The following is a 19,992-nucleotide window of genomic DNA, read 5'->3' as shown; positions in this document are numbered from 1 at the left end:
GGAGGCTGTGTCCCCCTTCCCGCCGGGCCCCGGAGCTCTCGGTGAGTGCGTGGGGCCGGGCCGGGCAGGCCCAGGCGGGCTCCCCCTCCGTGGTGAGGAGCTGGCCGTCGTCGCTCGGTCTGGGAGTCCCCGCCGAGGCTCTGGCGGGTTTTGTGCTCCTCGGGCTGTGGGTCCTTTTCGCTGTCCCCGCGGTCTGTGAACTCGGATGTGGCCGCGATCGTCACGCGCCCCAGGCGGCAGGTGGTGGAAGGGCCTCCCCTGGGGTGTTTCCTCTCTTTCCAGTTCAGCTTTATGGGGTGGCTTTTGTAATCGTGGTTCCCTTCAGTCATCGCTTTCCCAAAAAAGATCCTTGTGTCTCTCAGCCTCTCTGCAGAGGGGGGCTGTTGAGGTCTCTGCTGGGCTGTCCTGGCGCTTTCTGCTTTCTGCAGCTTGTGGGAGCGCGGTGCTGGCTGGGCCTGAGCTGCCCGTTGGGACAGGGAACACTTGGGGCACTGGGATGGCTTGTCAGCAGACGCTGGGTCTCAGCTGCCAGGTCAGCTCGTGCTGTAACACCCAAAGACAGTTTTCAGAGCAGAACGAGGCCATTTAAAGGATGTCCTCTGTGAGAGGTTACAATTGTGCAGCCTGAAAACTGACACAGATTGTGTATTTATTATTTAAAAGGCTTTTTTATTCTTTCACCACGAACACGTGTGTGTGTGTAGGTTCTTTGGATTTTTAGATGTTTTACTAGTGACATAATGTTCCAGAGTTTAATTTGTATATGTTTTTTCCTTTTTGTTTTTAGATCGTTTAATTCATTCACGGTAATTTAATCAGCAAATACCTGGAATAAAAAGGGGAAAAAAATGATGTCAAGACAGGCCTTTCTCTGCAGTTTGGGATCTCTGTATTTGTCCCTTCTGTTTATATTTCTTCTAATGGATGTTTATGCAAGGCCTGCAAATAATTCGGCCCTCAAAGAAAAGCCAGCTGACAGTAAAGATGAGAATGAGATCCTGCCCCCAGATCACTTGAACGGGGTCAAAATGGAGATGGATGGACATCTTAACAAAGAATTTCATCAAGAAGTTTTTCTAGGAAAAGACATGGAAGAATTTGAGGAAGATTCAGAACCCAGAAAAAACAGGAAGAAGCTCATGGTCATCTTTTCAAAGTAAGTTATGTACATTGCTGAGAACAGTGCAGCCTCTTTCTCTGATCTTCAGAGTAAAATTTGCAGATTTTTCTGCAGTATTTAAAAATTGCAATGCTAAAGGGGAAAGCGTCGTTCTATAAGCACTGTGTTCATGTTGTTGAGGTATTAATGTACCTGTATAAGCCGTTCTCAGGAGTGAGAACGCGTGTGTTGAGAGTCACTGTCAGTACACAGTGGTGCTGTGGTCTAGTAAAATTTATGGCAAAGCTTACTGTTTCTATGTGACAAAATCTACACAGCCTCTCGAGGTATGAAAATTAATGTTACTTTTTCCTGGTTTCCTGACTCGATGAATAATCAATCACACTTGTACCTCAGATCAAGGAATTGGTCGGGAAGGGCTTCCGTTGTGGTAGGGTGATGCCCTTGCAATGAACGGGGAGGGTGTGAGTTTGTTCCAGATTTGTTCTAGCAGTAGCATGCTCTGTTGCTTTGCTGTAAGTTTGGTTTCGATTGGCAATCTAAGTTCCTTATTTATTGTTTAGTCTTATGTTCTTATGGATTTTGGTTTTGTTTCTACTGCGACTTCTGCAAATAAACTGCAGAGGGAAAAGCACTGAAAAGACATTAGTAAAGCCAGAAGGGAAGAAAGGGGGTAAAATGGGGTAACATGGTGGTAAAACAAGCCAACAGTTGATCTTTGCTCATAAAACTTTCTGGTAGATGCTAAGTGTCTAAAATTGAGTGTTTCAAATGAAACACAGGAAGGTTAAAAATGATTGTACCTAACTGCACATACCAAGAATTCAGAATTTGACATGATAGCTTTCTTCATTACGTTAGCAGTGTTGCTAACAAAACATTTAGCTCCTCAGAATTTAGAAAAAGAGAATGAAAATAAAGCATGAGAATAAAAAGAATAAGTTTTTCTTTTGTAACCTTTCTGAAAACTTCATCTATCTCTTTCCTTGGCGTAAAAATATTAGCTTTACTTTGAGACATTAAAGCATTTTTCCTTTTATAAGGCACTTCTTGTGCTGGGTAAGGCTTAGTGTCAGCTAATAAACTGTCAGATGTTCAGAGGTCAGTAAAGGTGGAAATGGCAATCACAATCAGTGAGTTCTTTTAGGCTCTAGGTGGCAGAAGTGACTTTATTTGCAGTGGAGGATTAGTTTTATTAGAACAGCTTAAATTACATTGGTGCTCTTAACGCTGATGACTGGGGGATGCACATATACTCAACATAAAATGAGATGGCTTAACAAAGCTTTTTTTTCTGTAAACTTTTCATTAACGGGGAAAAAAAATAATAACATTGGATTTTTTTTCTGGTGTACTGAGTAAAGGGAGCTAAAGCAAATAGGTAAAGCAGAGTGCCTTCTTCATTTGGAGCAGAATCCTGTGTCACTGTGTCTGCTATTCAGACCACTCACTTCATTGGTAGAACACATACAAATATTGTGTTTAGAAGGTTTTGTTATCTTGATTGCTATATGTTTATTGGAAACATTAAACTGGTGGTTAGTAAATTGTCATTCAAAAAATTCCCTTTATTTCTGCCTGTGGTATGAAAGAGGTTGTCTTAGGAAGCTCAAAGCGATGGGATTCAAGATCAGCTTCACTCCTGCTTACTTAAAATTACATTCTGTCGGGTGATCCGGTGAGAAACGTAGAAAGCATTCAGAGGAATTTGGTGTTATAAAATCACTTTTCCATGGCTTACCAGTATTAGGTTGTTTGGCAACACGTAATTATCTAGGCTTGTCCTTATTAGTGGGAATATTTTCAGCAGTCCATTCTGAATGTGATAGTTATCTAAGGAAGCAGTCTTTTGTTTATATCGCCTTAGATGGTAACCTTGCAGCAGAACTGTATCTTAACTTTCATACAGTAGTAAATATTCCTCTGGAAAGCAGAAGTGCTGCTGGTGGACACTGGGAGGATTTCAGCTCACCTTGTGCAGTGGGTGCCTGCTAGCTCCTGAAAATCTGAGTCATGGGAGACTTTTTGTGAGCTGTGGTAACAGAAGAAAAGTGTTCTTTTGTGAGCTAGAAGAGCAATAAACGGGATCTTTCTCCCTAGTTACGATTTGATTTAGAGGGAAAGTACAGCTTCGAAGTAGGAAGTTTGATAGCTTTGATCTAAGGAAACTAGAAGGTTAAATGTTGGGGGGAAAACGCCTTGTTTTCCCTTCTCGTTTTGGGTAGTACCTATTCCATATCAAACCCTGCATTTGTTCACCTGGTAAGCGCAAGGTGACACGAGTGGAACACGACTGTTTTACTGGTCTTGTTGACACTGAAAAGTTGCAAATACTGAGCTTATGAATATATATGTGGAAAGATGTGATACAATATTTAAAACCACTAATACCACATTTATTAATACAGCCAAGTGTGGTAGAAGATCAGGTGCTAGGGTGGTTGTTTGCCTTAAGCTTTTAACATTTAGGTGACATTTAAAGGCAAATCACATATTTAATAGCTTGAGTTTCAATTATAACACTTCATTACTGTTAAGACAGTGATAGAAACAGATAAAAAAACAAGAGTCAAGATGGGGTTTTTTGTTGTTGTGTTTTTCTTTTTTTTTTTTTTAATTTAACAAGAGTGGTTTTGGTATGCTTTAAATAGAATCTTGCCTCCTAAATGTTAGTGATTTCGTTTCAGTTTTAAGTATTGTCATATCTTGTTTGAATTAATGCTTAATAATGTGGTCAAAAAAACCTCAAACTGGCATGTTACTGCTTTTGTATTTGTTCTTCAAGTGTAATTTTTATATTAACTTATTTTTAATGAAATAAGCATTAATGGAATAGATGGAATGGCAGTGTATGTTCATACAATAGAGCAATACTGGTAGTACGTTAAGGAGAACAGTGGATTGTCAGATTGGATGTTTACTGATAATTTTAATCAGGTAGAAGAAGTTTAGTTCTGTAGCTCAGCAGCACCGAGTCCGAGCATATCCTTTGACCAAGCAAAGTGAGCCTGACAGCTCAGAAACCTGATGGAGGACAAATGTATGTGCAGAACCTTTCAGTGTGTTACGAATTAAAATCTATCAGCTATTAAAATCTGTGTTACCACAGATTGATGTGGTGCTGGTTTTGGCTGGGATAGAGTTAATTTTCTTCATAATAGCTACTATGAGGCTGTGTTTTGGATTTGTGCTGAGAATAATGTTTTCATTACTCACACTGATGTTTTAGCTGTTGCCAAGCAATGTTTACCTTAAACCAAGGATTTTTTAGCTACTCATCCTGCCCCTGCCTTCCTGGCTTCTTCTCTGCAAGGAGCTGGGAGGAGACACAGCCGGGAGAGCTGACCCAAACTGGCCAGAGGGATATTCCATACCATAAAGCGTCACACTCAGTATATAAGCTAGGGGAGTTGGCCGGAGGGGGGCTGTTGCTGCTCGAGGACTGGCTGGGTGTTGGTCGGCGGGTGGTGAGCAGTCGTATCACTTGTTTTTCTTGGGTTTTGTCTTATTTTGTTGTTGTTTTCCCTTTCATTACAATTTATTAGTAGTAGTATTAGTATTCTATTTTATTTCAGTCATTAAACTGTTCTTATCTCAACCCATGAGTTGTTTTACCTTTTTCCTCCAATTTTCTCCTCCATCCCACTGCAAGGAGGAGTGAGTGAGCGGCAGTGTGATGTTTATTGCCATCTGGGGTTAAACCAGCAAAGGTGTAACAGAGGAAACTTGGTTTGGTTTGGTTTTTGTTTTTTTTTTTTTTACTTACAGGTACTACAGTCAAAGTATTAAGTAGTTTGAAAGTCCTTGCACTGAGGTTATTCACGTTATATTTTCATTATTTTTATGGTCACGACAGTTACGATGTGATCTAGGCAGACACAGGGAGGCAGCTCATCAGTAAACTTCAGAGATCTTGGAAGATCAAGGTAAAAGGGACTTGGAAAGATACATTGAGAGGGAGTTAATTGTTTGACAGAATGTTAGAGAAGAAATTTTTTCAAAGCAGTGAAAGTCTGCAGCAGCTGGCAGTTGACAATAGGAAATGAGCCAGTATGCCATGAGTGATAGATTTGTGGTTTCCTTGACTTTAAAAATTTACTCAAAAACATAATACTGAGGTGAGTTAATTTACAGCAAAGTGAAGCCTGGCTGGATGTTTTTTACTGAGTAGTAACCTAGATGTTGTAGTTACTTCAATTATGAACTAAACAGCTAACTTGCTACTTGTTTGCTCTGTAGTTCAAAGAATGTACAACTTCTCAGAGGGTTATAAATATTCTCTTTTCTGTGGCAACCTATGTTTGTTATTGTAGAATAAAGTAATTAATTTAGAAACGAAAAATATACCACACCTCCCCCTCCAGTCCACAAATCTAAATCTTGTTTGCTGTTTATCTGTAGGGTGGATATAAATAATGATAAAAAGATAGGTGCGAAAGAGATGCAGCGCTGGATCATGGAAAAGACAGATGAACATTTCCAGGAAGCTGTGGAAGAGAATAAAATGCACTTCCGAGCTGTGGACCCTGATGGCGATGGTAAGATGAACGATTCCTCCATCTCCTGCTGACATCTTAAGTCAGTTGCTGGTAGCCAAAGCTACTGGCTGCGCTTCAGATGTGCTGTGACAAAATCCAACTTCCTTTAGGCTGCATGTAATCACAACGGTTTTGATCTGTACAGAAGACAGCAGAGCAAAGAAGTAATGTGCTCCAGTCAGTGTTGTTCTGTGCTGACTGCTACGTTATTTCACTTGCGGTCATAGGAAATTGTCACAAGCGGCTCTGCCAGGGCTGGCGTGAGGATGGTGACATCAAGAGGTTATTTTCACAAGGTCTGTCTGCTCTAAAGAAACATAAAAGTGAATCAGGTGATAGTTTTCATATTGCCGTTCATAAAGCTCAGTGTGATGGTGATAGCGCTGAACCAGAGGATTTTAGCACATACTGTTTTAAGTAATGAGACCAAAAGTTCATAATCTAAGCACACTGTGTCACGTCTGATATAACGGCTCTTTCTTACAGGCCATGTGTCCTGGGATGAATATAAAATCAAATTTTTGGCAAGTAAAGGCTTTAATGAAAAAGAGATTGCAGAGAAGATCAAAAATAATGAAGAGTTGAAAATAGATGAAGAAAGTAAGTGCAAACTGTTGGTGTGTGTTGGTTCCTCTTTTACTTTCCTAAAACCGAAATGTCAAAACTGTTTGTAACAGAAGATGAAAGTAGCAGAAGTAGGATGTGTAAATCATAAGACAGAAATACTGGATTTCTTTCCAACCCAAATCTGCCTTCCCAACACTCTTGATGTAAGTGTTTAACACTGAAAAATCTTGATTGGATGTTTGTTACTGCCTATTTGAGTAGTTTTTGTTTAACAGTCTGCTAAAATGTGTCAGGCATATGTTGTCTGTGGACCACCGCATTGTCAGTGCAGGAACCAGCTCTGCTGTTACCCCAAATGAAAGGGAGCTGCTATACACCATTCCTGTTCCGAAATTGAGGAGGGGTGTAGGTGCTACCAAACAATGTGGTGTTTAAGTAGGTACGTTTTCAGGCATGGCAAAGCCTACTCGAAATTAATAGCTGAAGATTACCTAAGAGTTGTTTCATGTTTCATCTAACTTCTCTGTAGAGACAGATTGATCATTTCTTCCTTATTATTTTTGAAACTTTAATTTCAATCTGGTTTGATATAAACAGGGCAACTAACAGAGTAATCTCCCCGCCCCATGCCCAGCTCAATGTGTTTAAATTTACTGTTAAGTAAAACACAAAGCCTTAGCCTTTCCTTGCAGGAATTAGTCATATAAAAGTGGGTTATGTTATATTTTCCATTTATCAAAAAGCAACTAAAATGCAAATGGCCCTTTGAAATTGATGGCAGGGAAAACACCTGTGCAGCGTGTTCTACAGCAGTGTGGTTAGCTACAGTTTACGGGAATGCTCATCAGATAAAAGATTTGCTGAATAAGGGAAGTGTGTACATAATCATTTTTCTACCGAGGTAACAAGCCTTGTTTGGGAAAATCAAATGAGTTATCTACCGCTTCCTGAGGATGATAGGCAACACCTATTTTCATACTGTAGTGCAGTATAGAAGTACTCCTTTTCAGTCTGTACAATAAAAAATAACCAAACGTGTGGATCGTAAGGCATGTTCTGAGATCTGGGTTGAAGCACACTACAGTTTGGATGCCAGGCCAACACTGGGGACACGACATTATTTAATTAATGCAGATAACGACAGTTTCAACTGATGACTGACAGTTGAGTTTCATTTAAGACTGAGTAAGAAAGGTGGGCGAAGGGAGGTTGGCTTGTGGCTTCTAACATTTGTGGCTGGCTCCACTGGAAAACCAAAGCAAGTGATTTGATTTTTCTGTATTTACTCGTGTCCTTGATAGAACTAAAACTTGCCAATTACAAACGTGCCCTGAGATTCTTATTAAGACTCTGAAGGATTTCTTGACTCTTCACAAAAAATCCACTGAAAACTTAATTGCACGTAGCAGTTCAAAAATGCAGAAGTGACAATTTGGTTTGTTTTTTCCTCTTGTAACGCAGCATGCAGGAACTATTTAAGATGGTTTATTAAATTAAAAAGTTTATTAGCAGAACACTGTAGTCTTTCAGGGTGTTTTTAAAACTTATGAAAAGCAAATGCTTCAGATTTGTGTTTGTTAGTATATTTTGCATATAGCAGGGTGAGCCACAGACTATTTTTTCCAGTGTGTCATTTAGAAAATGCCTACACCAGAGAAAGAATACTCTATACAGGTATTTTTTTCCTGTTTGGTTATGTTCAGGAGCACTAGGTGCACATCACGTTCATGTTGTGTGTTGCAGGGTGGTTTTTCTTCAGATCAGATGCGTGGTTTTAGCGGAAACTCGTGTACAGATTATGATTCTCAGTTGGGTTTAGGAAAAAAAATCACTTAAAGTGCTTGTCTGCATGGTGGAAGATGAAATGAAAGAAGTGGAAATGTGAAGTGATTTTGGTGCTGATGTATACCTGTTCGTACACGTGTACTTCAAGTTGCATTTGTCTCTGCTTAACCCAGGACATCCTTGCAGCAAAAATATTTCCCTTTAGTAAATTATAGTGAAATATGCAGGGTTTAGGTCTGAAGTCAGAATGCTTTCTGATACAGAAAAGGCAAGGTAGCTAAAAGGAGAAATAAATACTCGTATGCTTAAGTAGCTGAAAACTAAACGCATTTCTTGGTGCTTAGCTTAGCATCTGTTCTTGATGTTTCCAAACCTTTTTTTGGAGAGCTACTCTCTTAACTCTCTCATTGTTCCAAGAAATGATGTTTTTAGGCTGAAATACTGGATGATGTATCTGAGTCAAAGGATATAAGTTCTCTCTGGGTAGGCAGTTCTTTTAAATTCTGAGCCTTTGACAGGGTAAAAAAAAAAAAGTTGAGTGTTGTAACATTGGAGTAATAAAGTGTGTCCCTTTGATTCTGCTTGGAACTGCTGGGTTGGCAAAGAAAATTTTCTTACCTGTGGCAGGCTTCACAAGTGCGGTAGAGCTGAATAAACCGAGGTGGTACTGTTAGCCTGAGCACTAGTAAAATCAGAAACGTCTTTCTAGATTTAATGATAGTCCTGTTATTCGGTCTTAGAAGAAAACAAGTTAAATGTTAAAGGGTTTGTTGTTCTATGGTTATTATTTGCGTAGGAAAAGAATTGGCTGACATATTCCTTTCTTGTAGATATTAACTAGATGTGTGATGTCAAAATTGCAATACGTGGAGGTAGTGAATCCGAAGAATATTTTTGAAGAATGTTTTGGCTATTTCAATGTGCAGGACTGGTTTGAAGCAGAAAACAAAAATGATTCATTCAGAAGAAAGGTACTACTGGTATTCAGGGAAGTGGAAGATTTCTGTTGATAGTGGGCTTCCAAATATGAAAATAAGAAAGGAGAACAAGTACTGAACAAAGTGGGATTGTTCGTACCTCCTGCAGAACCAGCTAACAATACTGGCAGGACAGTGCTTTTCACTTGATACGTTGATGTTTTGATACAGGTGTAGTTAAATCTTTATTTTCATCTCCTAATTTCAGTTCAGTTGTTTGGTTAACAGCACAGACTAGATGAAACTCATTGCACTGTTTCCCCTCAGCACCCACTTGCCCTGGGAGCTGTGAAATAACTGGTTCATAGAACATTCTTGTTTAAGCAGTCGAGTGACAGGGGAAGGTGTATTTTAAGAACTTTTCTATTTATTCTTTTTCTTAAATTTCTAGCACAGGAAGTTTTAGATAACCTGAAGGACCGGTGGTACCAAGCTGACAACCCGCCTCCTGATCTGTTGTTGAATGAAGAAGAATTCTTGTCCTTTCTTCATCCAGAGCATAGTAGGGGAATGCTGAAGTTCATGGTGAAAGAGATCATCCGAGATTTGGGTATGCCATTTAAAAATACATTTCTTGGGAGTTGTTACTTGCAAACCATTTTATTGGGTCATGGCACTGTCATGGGTCAATCTGAATTGTTGGTACATCTTGGTTGCTCTGTTCTACACATCTTCTGATGTGACGAGGAAGGCATTAATTGCTTTGTACTTCCCCACTACAGCAGCCATGTAAGAATCGTGATGTACAGTCATGAAAGCGGAAACAAATGGTTGAGGTTTCTAAGAAAATAATATCTTTTTTTAAATTCATAAGTATTGACACACTTTTTTTTTTCCTGTTGAATCAATAGTGATGCATGTTTAAAACTGCTAGAACACCTGGATTAAAAAAAGAAAGAGACCTATGACTTTGGTAGTAGTTCGCTTAATAAATACGAAGAGTTTCCAGTAATGCTTGCGTGTGATGTGCACAGACAGAAAAACTCCAGTACACAGTCTTTTGAGGGTTAATTTACCTGAATGATTATACAAGGAAAGACTGGATACAGCTGTAAGAAAATTTCTGTTGCAGTAGATTATTGAAAAAATAAACAACAATTAAAAAAAAAAAAGCCCAGCTCGCCACCTGATGTGTCCTTCAGGGCCAGTACAATTCTTTTTGTTTAGTATATTGATGAGTATGTGTGTTTTTAGCCTTCTAAAACATTCTGTATGTACCATAATACAGAGAGTTTTGGCTAACCAAAGATATAAATGGCAACTATTCTGCTGGGATCAGGATTGTGGACTGCCAAAACCAGCCAGACTGTACCAATGACATCTCTGACATGAAGGATTTTCTCATTTTTAATGGGCATTAAGCACATACTTTTGAGTTACTATGTACTTCTCTTGTAGATCAAGATGGAGATAAGAAACTTACCCTTTCGGAGTTCATTTCATTACCTGTTGGCACTGTAGAGAACCAGCAAGCTCAAGATATTGATGATGACTGGGTAAAAGACAGAAGGAAGGAATTTGAGGAGGTCATCGATGCTAACCATGATGGTATTGTCACAATGGAAGAGCTGGAGGTAAAGCTTCCTCAAATAGTTAGTTCTAGTTTTTTAAAAACCAACAGTTCATTTTTAAATACAGGATTGAAACTGCTTTAGAGAACATGAAGTCCAAAAATATCTGAATTAACAGTATGGTGTGTGTGACTGCTTTACAAACTTTGGGTTATAGTGTTGTTCTATAGTGCTTGCAGATGGGGTTGTTACGCTTTTTGTTAAAGAGGAGGGGGAGTTTTCCTAGCGTAACGCTTACTCACAGGTATGATTCTAGGGTGTTTTGTCACATAGACACTGGTATGGATTTGGAGTAGGTGAAAGCAATTTACAGACTTCATTAGGTGCACTGGTTAATGGGACAGTGAGTCACGCTTTCAGTTACAACAGGAGTAACTGACAACCTATATATTCATTAAAAAAAAAAAAAAAACAACCAAAAAACCCCAATGACCAACAAACGCTGGGGCCCCAGTAGCCTAGAAAATAGCAGAGATCTCTTGTTTTTCAGAGTGTTTTCCTTTCTAAAAAAACCCCCAAATTATTATTTTCGAGTGTGGATCCTGGTTTGTGAACTTTTTGGACTTTGGTTTGCAGAAGAGTCTGCCAAATAACATCAAGTATTTTGCACCCTGTAGTAGTGGCGGTTTTGTGGCCAATGGAAGAGGCTTGTGGCTTTCTGGCTTTTTTTTCCTTAGATCACAGAAATCGATAGTGTGCCACTTTTTAATTTTGAATAGATATTTCTCCACAAAACCCACCAGATTTGATAGTGAGTTTAATCTGCAAATGTCAAAAATATTTTTATTACAGACACTGGAATAAGCTGAGAAAATATTAAAAAAAAGTTTCTATTAGAGCAGCCAAGGAACCAGTGAATGGAAAAATAACTGAGAGAGAAATGTAAGCCTGTTAAAAATATGCTAACACCTTTTTCTGTGACTTATGTTCACTTTGGCATGGCTTATGTTGGTCTCATGATTGCTGAAGCTTACACAGAGCTAAGGTTTGTAATTCTGATGCGTGAAAATGTGTTTAGTGATTGAAAATTCTTTTCTTGCTTGTTTTAGGAATATATGGATCCTATGAATGAGTACAATGCCCTAAATGAAGCGAAGCAAATGATAGCAGTAGCAGATGAAAACCAAAACCATCACTTAGAGCTGGAAGAGATCCTGAAATACAGTGAATACTTCACAGGCAGCAAGCTTATGGACTATGCACGTAACGTCCACGAGGAGTTCTGATCCTGCTCGTTTTTCCAGAGCTCTGAAGCCCTTTCTTGCTTTAAAAACAAAACAAAACAAACAAAAAAAAATCCAACCCCTAAACAGACAGAAAGTTTCTTTGCTGCTATCTGTGTTATAAGCCTACAGTGTGTTGTCCTAGACTTAGGAAAAAAACTTCCGTCCATGCATAAGAACCACAGCTCTCTTGCCTTCAGTATGAGGGGGGAAAAAAGTCCATAAATAATGGGGAGGTGCTGGACTCCATCAGTTCACCCTAGTTTGTACAGCGAATACAGCTGAAGTTTCAGCTGCTTTTGGCTAATCCCGTTTGGTAGAGGCTTCTGAAATATTTCACTTCTTGTTCCCCTCATAGCTGCTGATCCATGGAAATTGCAAGTAACACTGAAAGTTGTTGGCTTTTGTGAAGGGGATTGCGGTTCAGATACATGTGTTCTGACCCCATGAGAATATCCATACACGGCTGATCTTCCAGAATTTTTTTTTTCAAGGAATCTCAATGTACTTATGTATTGTTGAGAATTTAATACAAGTTCTCCCTCGCTGAGCCATCTTTAGGAGCTGTGGGGAATAACTTATTTTAAATATTACAGAGAAACCCTTCTGCATCTATTTTAAAAAGAAAACTGGTTATAGTGTGACAGCTTTTGTGTTTGCAGCTGAACTGGGAACGTGAGAGACTTGAGATTGCTTCTGTCTTAAAAAAAAATCAAAGTTCATTCTAAAATGAAACAATGGGGGAGGTTTCTTTGTGGACAGAGCAATGGGATTCACCTAGGTGTATGATTACTACTTAACTAAAATTCATTGTTAAAAATAGTATCATTACTTGCCTCCGTGAATGATGAAGCTGAGGGGAAATACAGGCTTTGCTTTTGAACTGCTTTTGCCAGAGCACCATACCGTCAGCACTCGGGAAGCTTTTTAATCAGTCTGGTTTTGGGTAATCTCTGAAAGCATCTTGCAACACAAGGGTCATATCCACTACTGTCTAAAATAGAAAATTTATTTTTACTCTGGTTCCATCTTTACTGTAAAAACCCCTCTTTCTGAAGGGTTGCCTGAAAATCCAAGTGAGATGTTATATTTGATTAAATTTATTCTCTTAATATAATGTAAATATAAGTATCGCAGTGTTTCTGTTTCAGTATTTCGTCTCTCTTTTTTTGTTAAATGGCTTGTATCAGAGTCTTTTTATATACACATATCTTTTTTCATTAAATATTTTTCTCCATGCTTGGGAAATGTTGCTGCTTTTAGGCTTGTCAGTTTTGAACTAACACAAAATTATACATTTAAACATCCAGTTCTGCGATGTGGTTGTTCACAGTCTAGTTAAAACAAAAGTTTTAACAATATTTGTTGATAATTGTATAAATGATCTGACTGCATTCTTGCATTATACGCTAGTTGTTTGCACAATTCAATTATTTACATATAATTAATTTAATTTAGATTAATTTAATTTAGAGTAATTTAGTTTAGATATAGTTTACAGAAGGATTCTTGAGCAGCTGGAATACGATGATGAAATTTAGAACTATAACTGTCAGTAGAGGCAAAGGTTATACATATGCTATCTTAGTTCAACCTTCTGATAATGTGAGATGGAATCCCTTGAAAAATCCCTAGCAACTGCAAAAATGTGAAAGGACGTTCTGTTGTTGCAGAATTCGTCACACACCTGATAAATCTGAAACTTGAGGAACAACTGTGAAAAATCCATTTTTAATGTACAAATGGACTTCTGCACCTGAATGTGTTTTTTGTCTTTCTCTGCCAGAAATCAGGATCACGTGTTAACTAAGAGCTGTAAGGATAAAGTGGACTGCATGGTGAGATTTGGAGGTACCTGAGATTATTCCTGTCTTGGAATTTTCGAAGTTCAAACTATTCTAGTTTGTCCATAGCCTTATTTATTTTAAAAAAATATTTAAGTATTTGGTATGCACACAATCTTTCTCAGATTCTTGTAGGTCCTTTCTTATAGGTGAACCCTTACTCGCCCGTAATCCCTAAGGAATCGAGTGACTTTTTCTTTGCAGCCTTTCGTTAAGCACTGGTTATGAGTTCCATGCTTGGTTTGGATGCCATACGTAAAAGTTGAGTTCTCAAGATGGTACGTGGCTAACTGTTTTTATTAAATGAGCGTTTATATTGAAGTATCCTTAAAAAGAATATCGGTGCTTCTGTGTCACTCTAGTATTTGCAGAGTTTTCAGTTTAAATATATATAGCAGAATTTTAACCGAACGTTGTTTGTGAACATCATAGTACTTTGCATTTTCAGTTTCTTAACTGAAGAATAATTGACTTACCGAACAGGTAAAGTCTGGTACCATTTGTGAAAGAGAGTTGGGGTGGAAAAAAGTCTGGCTAAATATTGCTGAGGGAATGACTGAGTCGTGAGACGTAAAGGCACTTGAATGGCACGGAGTGTGATACTACAGTGGGAAGAGGTTTGGATATTTCCTGCAGGCAGGTACTGAGTATGAGGTAGTTGAAGTTCAGCTAGTATGGTTTATTTGTTCTCTCAACTTTGCTCCCTTTTGGAAACAACGGGTTAAGGTATAACTTTTCCATAGAGGTTATTTTCCAAAATGCTTGGAAAATAGGAGAAGTAGAAAAATAATTATGGTTTTGCCTCGCTTTTGTTTCCCCTACCACTCTTAACAATCTTACAGAAATGTAAGAAATGAAAAGCAGCAGTTCTGGATAAAACATGCCAGAATATTGCAGTTCAGTCCTCCCAAATACTGCAGGCTAGTTGGGATTCCAAATGTACTGTTCCAATCAAATCTCCTTTGCATTTAGATGGAAATTGACTGTAGATCTGCTTTGTCTGGGAGGTCCGGCTATGTTTTTTAACTAACATGAATAAAACATTTTTGATTCCTGTAGGGTGTCTTGTTTGCTTGGGCCTTTGTGTAAGAGTTGCTGAAGTCCCTTAGAACTGGAAGACCTAAAATTTAGATTTAAAATTTAGATCCTAGATCACTAAGATCAAATTAGTAGGATTTTAATAATGAGCCTGGAAAGTTAAATGCAGTAATTCCTGGTGTGATCAAATGGTAGGGGTGACACATAGTCTCTGTTTTGGAGCCAGGAGCTTCCTTTTCTCCAATGGCAATTGAAGTCTGATGTTAAAGAGTCGAAATGGAGACTGCAAACGCTTCTCATCTGTAGCTTTTGCTAGCTCCTGAGGGCAATATCAAAATGACTGATGATGTGCGATTCTGCACTCTCTCTGAGAGGAGAAATGGTTAGTCAGTGTTGTTTTATATGCAGCAATAAAAGTCACGGGTCTACCGTTACCGTGAGGCTAAGGGGAGAGAATCTGTCTCTACTTCGCCTTTTAAGGAGCAAGCCTGTGTAGGCTATGTTTCATTTTACCTGTGGCTCTCATCCGTAAAGGTTTTCAGGCATTACCCCTGTGTTGCTTTAATACTCCTCTTTACAATAACAGGGATTCTCTCTTCTAGTTCTCCTGGCATTCAAGGTTTGTGCTTTTAACGCTATGTATAGAGGTATGTACCTGGCTGGAGGCACTCTGTTTTAAGGCTAGGAATAGAAATCTTTTCATAATGCTGTTCAGCATGCTGTCTTTCTGCCTATGAACGTTTTGAACTGCAAAAATAGGTTTGTGGGGTGTGGGAAAAAGGATGAGGGCGTGGAGAACACGCTGGGAATTTCCCAGCAACTGACATATGAATTTGTTCTGGTCCCCAGTGGTTTAGAATCACTTCTCCAAGAGTTTGCCACTGTCAAAATTTTGCTGGGACAGTAGGGCTGCATTATGGTAGCTGTAGGTTTTTACTCACATTTTTCTACTGTTTTGTTCTTGCTGCTGGCAGTCGCTGTTAGCCATTCCTTGGGATTGAAATGCAAAGAACATCAATATCCTTTCGGTGAAAAATGCTGCAAGGACTGTGCCCCTGGTAAGTAATCTTTGCTGGATGTTGGTATGAACTGATGCAGTATTATTATCTTCAAATATGCTAATTGGAATAAATTCAACCTTTAATAAGACTTGAGACAGTTTATTGCATTATTCTCAAAACTATTTAAATCTGAGTGTTCCTAAACTTAGAGAAAGGCATACTTGTATGCAGATACAGATACTCCTTTTTCTCTAAAGTTTTTTGTTCCTCCTTATGGTGAAAGAACTTACTGAGTTTTTTGCATTGTTAGCAAATCTTTCTGCTGCTGTTAGGGATATATTTCTTCATGGTCTCTTCCTGATTGTGTAGATAGTAAAAATGCAGAAGTGTATTGCATATATGTGGTCACTAAAAATCTGTATTTTGCCACTGGTAGCACTCAATAAAATGCAGAGAAAATTAGAGTGAGCAAGATACTTAGTGCTTATTCACCTACAGAATGAGGAAAATGGAGAAAAAAAAATGGAAGAAACAGTCTGTGAGAAAAAAGACGTATTGAAGCTCAACTGTAAAAACTGTAGTTGTTAAAGCTGTCTGTAGTTCTGCAGCCTGTGCTGTGTGGAGAGAAGGTAGTGAGATAGAATGATCATGTCTGACTCCTTCTCCAAAATCCACTGCTAATTTGCTGTTTCACTTTGGGCAAGTCTCTTTGCTCGCAAACCTTGTCGTCCTGGTGCATCAGGCTGAACCTGTGTGTAAGTGCTGTGCATCACAGCTTGGATTTGCGGGTGCAAGCATTCAGAACTTCTTTCTAGACGCAACGTGTGATACACACATACTGTTTGAAATAGTAACAGATGCCTGCCTTACATCTTGCGCTCTGTCTCGCTGTTCGTGAAACGGAGCTAGTAACATCTTTGATGTTGGGTGCCAGTACAGATACATATCAAAATACAACCGCATTCTTTCATGCCTAATGGGCTTCAGAATACCAACAGAAAGATACTACAAACATTTATTCTTAACTGCTTCGCTAATTAATTTTCTGCAAACCTGAGCAGTCCATTGCCATCTTTTGTACCTGTTTGGGATTAGTTTGGGTTGAATTGCACGATTTATTCCATAAGGGAAAGCAGGATCTGTCATTTTATTACACTGGAGATCAGACCTATTGTTACACTAAAAGCCTGGGTTTTTTCCTAAATGGCATTGGCTGCAAACTGATGTCTAAACCATATGAAAAGGTGGTCTGGAGAAGTGATATTTGGAACCCACTGGGAGAATCATTTTGGACCTTGCCAGAACTCTCAGCAAGTCATCAGGCCCTGGCTAGCCCATTTTAGCTGCTTAGTTTATAGTGACGCTGTGGGTCAAAAATTTAAGGTATTCTGGCATGTCTAATTCTGCTGAATGTTTTCAGCCGCAGTTGTAAGTGGAACTGTCACTTTCTGGGCACTTTTTCATTCTAATGCATGAAAATGAAGGGGGTTTCCTTCTGATATCAATCAGTTCCTCCTTCTAGTGGTCTTTGTTTTAGGTGAAAGAATGAGAAGCCGCTGCACTGCGACAACGGACACAATCTGTGCACCCTGTCAAGACGAGTACTTTAGCAGTGAGCACAACCACAACTTCTGCAAGAGTTGTACAATCTGCAACACTAGTAAGTCAGTTGTATAGTGGCCATTTCTTGATGTGAATTTGGGAGGCAGTCAGTCTTCATATGCTCTCTTATCTTTGCGTGCTCCTCAAAGGCTGATGTTCTAAAGCCTGTCACTTGAGATGACCACATCCAAAGCCTGGGTTATCGTTTCAGTAGCTGGTATCTCCTGGTTGGTACTGATGGTAGAGCCTTCAGAGGGAAGCAGGCTTGTACTGCCTGAAAACTGGTGTCTTCAGAATTGTTAATAAACTCTGTTCTCTGCAGTTGTTTCTACACAAAACAGATAGGCACTGAGTAATTAATTTTTTTTCTGTCTTAAATTATTTCTTTTCTCTTGCTTACCCTTTGTTCTGTTGTTGCCAGGGAAGGGCAGCGTGGAAGTGAAGAAGTGTGAGAAGACCTCTGACAGAATTTGCCTGTGTGTTGCAGGTTACATGCCAGATGTCAGATATACACTGGGAAGCGGTAAGTTAGCGATGTGTCAGACTCTCCAAACTCTTGCCCCCGCTTCAGATGAGATGGCTGTTATTTCTAGTTTAAAAGCTGCTGTTATTTGTCGAGTTGATCTTGCCACACAAGTGTTATAGTCAGGTAGTTGTGCAAACTGGTGTTCTGTGATTCTTGAGCTGTCAGAAATCTTACTGGTCTCCTTGTTAATGTCCATAGTTAGCCAGTAGAGAAAACAGGAAATCTTGGCAGTTGCAGACTAAAATGAACCACTGAGCATGTTCTGTTACTTCTGACTATGGTTTCTAGAGGCTATGTGGGCTTTGTTGGGTCTGTTCTATAAGCTAGACTACTCGTGTCAGCTATTAGTGTAGTTACTGTGTAGTTGTCATACAGTTATGTTGCTAACTGAACTCAAATTCTGCCTTTCTTTTTTTCCAGTATGTTCACCATGTCCTGAAGGGTTTTATTCCAAAGGGGGAAATGAAAACTGTCAACGTTGGACCAAGTATGTATCCCTGATCCACACATGTTCAGAGCAAAATTCTGGATTTACTTTTATAGCAGTTAATGCCCAAATCATGGTGTGCAGAGTAAAGCTGCAGCAGGTGTGATGAAACCATGTTCCTTGTGACTCTCGGGAACCTTGAGCAGTCTGTGTACTGATTTGAAGCATCTGTTTGTCTTCACCTGTGGCAACAACAGTATTCTTGGCCTTTTTTTTTTTTTTTTAAAGGTCTGTATGTTTTGTTTCTGTAGCAAAAAGTTCCCTTGCCCGAATGCAGCTGTGCTTCAAGGCTGTTAAATGTACAGAGGCTAAGGAAAACAATGTCAGGTTTTTTTTCCAGTAATAACTTCAATTAGTGTACTTGTTCCTCATATCTGTAGAATCTAGGAAAGGTGAAGCCTGAGTTTGCACTGATAAAACAAGGATTGTACTGTTCATTCGCTTGTTCCATGGAGATCACTTATGAAGTCATTGCTGTGACTGTTTGACAAACTACACTGACTGATTTTATATCTCTAGCTGTAGTGTTCTTGGGAAGACGACTCTTCGACCAGGGACGAGAACAGATGATGCTGTTTGCAGCAACCATGTCACACAGCCAGCTCCCTCTCAGAGTACAACACCTGCTTTGAATCTTTCCACCACTGGCCACAAGAATAATATGTCGACTGCAGTGTTGTCACCGTCCAGACCCAGTGTGATTCCTTTCGTTTGCCCGGATGCAAACAGCCCCACAGAGACTAACTGGGGTAAGGACAGGGAATGACCAAGTCTAGTCTCTCTATTTACTAGAGCTGGTCAGGAATTTTAACCTGAAACTGATTTAATTGGAAATGAAATCCCATACTTTCTCAGAAAGCATATCTGGATTTTCCACAGTCTTTCAGTGGGACACGCACAGGATTCCAGGGTTTTTGCTAGTCTGTTTGGCAGCTGGGGCTTTTAGGCGTTGTGGTTCAGGAGTTCTACGTTCATTTTTTTGAAGCTGGAAAACCATGGAAACTCCAGCTAGAACCATGAATCTTTTTTAGGGTATTCTTCTATTTTTCTTCCAGGGTCCTTATCGCTTATCCTTATTTGTCTGATATTGCTCATGGTGAGTGGAATGTCCATCCTCCTGTTGATTATCCAAGCAGCCAAAAAAGAGACCAAGAGGAGGCCTTGTGGAGACAACCGTCAGGGTGAGTTTCTTTTTATGGAGAAAAATATATAGGAAAGAGAATAATCAGGGCCTAATTGTTTCAAGCATAATGAAATCTACCTGGCTAAGTAGCACAGTGTTGTCTGCAGTTAATACCAGTGGTTGATTCTATATTTAGTCAAGATGCACTGGAGGTCATAGTGTCTCAAGTTTGCATTCTTACAGAGCACAGACTCCCCTGCTTGTTGCCATGCAGAAGTATTCTCTCCCTCCCTCTTTAACTGCTTCTAGCTTTTTTCCCCCTTTAGTCCCCGCAAGAATGATGTAATGATTTTGTGCAGGGAATTCTACTCAGTACAGAGAGGATCCAGAATCAGCAGTCTTTTAAAGAGTATATTGTGAACTTTTTTGCCTACATAGACGTGAACTGTCTTGAAGTGTCTCCTGCAAACGCAGGAAAGGTTTGACTGGGAAGAGCTGAACTCTATATTCAGATTTAAGCGGCAGCCTGGCTCTTGAGTCATCCCCCAGCTGCCTCATGTTCCATTTTAGAGCAGTGGCAAAGTGCATTT

General features: G+C 39.4%; 2 protein-coding genes across 2 annotated transcripts in view; both read left to right on the top strand.

The window, feature by feature from the left end:
• The first annotated feature begins 848 nt into the window (after positions 1-848).
• On the top strand, positions 849-12,064 carry SDF4 (stromal cell derived factor 4). The gene is made up of 6 exons (XM_010074436.1): positions 849-1,156; positions 5,522-5,658; positions 6,145-6,258; positions 9,379-9,537; positions 10,386-10,561; positions 11,608-12,064. Exons 1-6 carry the CDS (start codon positions 849-851, stop codon positions 11,782-11,784), a joined length of 1,071 nt encoding a protein of 356 aa, XP_010072738.1. The 3' UTR covers positions 11,785-12,064.
• A 5,145-nt stretch (positions 12,065-17,209) lies between these two features.
• Positions 17,210-19,992, top strand: part of TNFRSF4 (tumor necrosis factor receptor superfamily, member 4) — a 3,046-nt gene continuing 263 nt past the window's right edge. The window contains exons 1-5 of the mRNA XM_010074435.1: positions 17,210-17,324; positions 17,688-17,789; positions 18,213-18,279; positions 18,799-19,028; positions 19,335-19,460. Coding sequence (XP_010072737.1) covers positions 17,210-17,324; positions 17,688-17,789; positions 18,213-18,279; positions 18,799-19,028; positions 19,335-19,460 — 640 coding nt within the window. The remainder of the gene's footprint in view (positions 17,325-17,687; positions 17,790-18,212; positions 18,280-18,798; positions 19,029-19,334; positions 19,461-19,992) is intronic.

This window comes from Pterocles gutturalis, unplaced genomic scaffold (genome assembly GCF_000699245.1).
Source record: "Pterocles gutturalis isolate BGI_N339 unplaced genomic scaffold, ASM69924v1 scaffold19912, whole genome shotgun sequence".
Taxonomy (NCBI): domain Eukaryota; kingdom Metazoa; phylum Chordata; class Aves; order Pterocliformes; family Pteroclidae; genus Pterocles; species Pterocles gutturalis.
The sequence above is the reverse complement of the archived record's forward strand: the minus strand, read 5'-3'. Positions and strand labels throughout refer to the sequence as shown.

Coding starts and splice junctions, on each gene's coding strand:
- SDF4 (XM_010074436.1), top strand. CDS start 849: ATGATGTCAAGACAGGCCTTTCTCTGCAGTTTGGGATCTCTGTATTTG. Junction 9,538..10,385: donor AGAGATCATCCGAGATTTGG/GTATGCCATTTA, acceptor CTTCTCTTGTAG/ATCAAGATGGAGATAAGAAA. Junction 10,562..11,607: donor TCACAATGGAAGAGCTGGAG/GTAAAGCTTCCT, acceptor TGCTTGTTTTAG/GAATATATGGATCCTATGAA.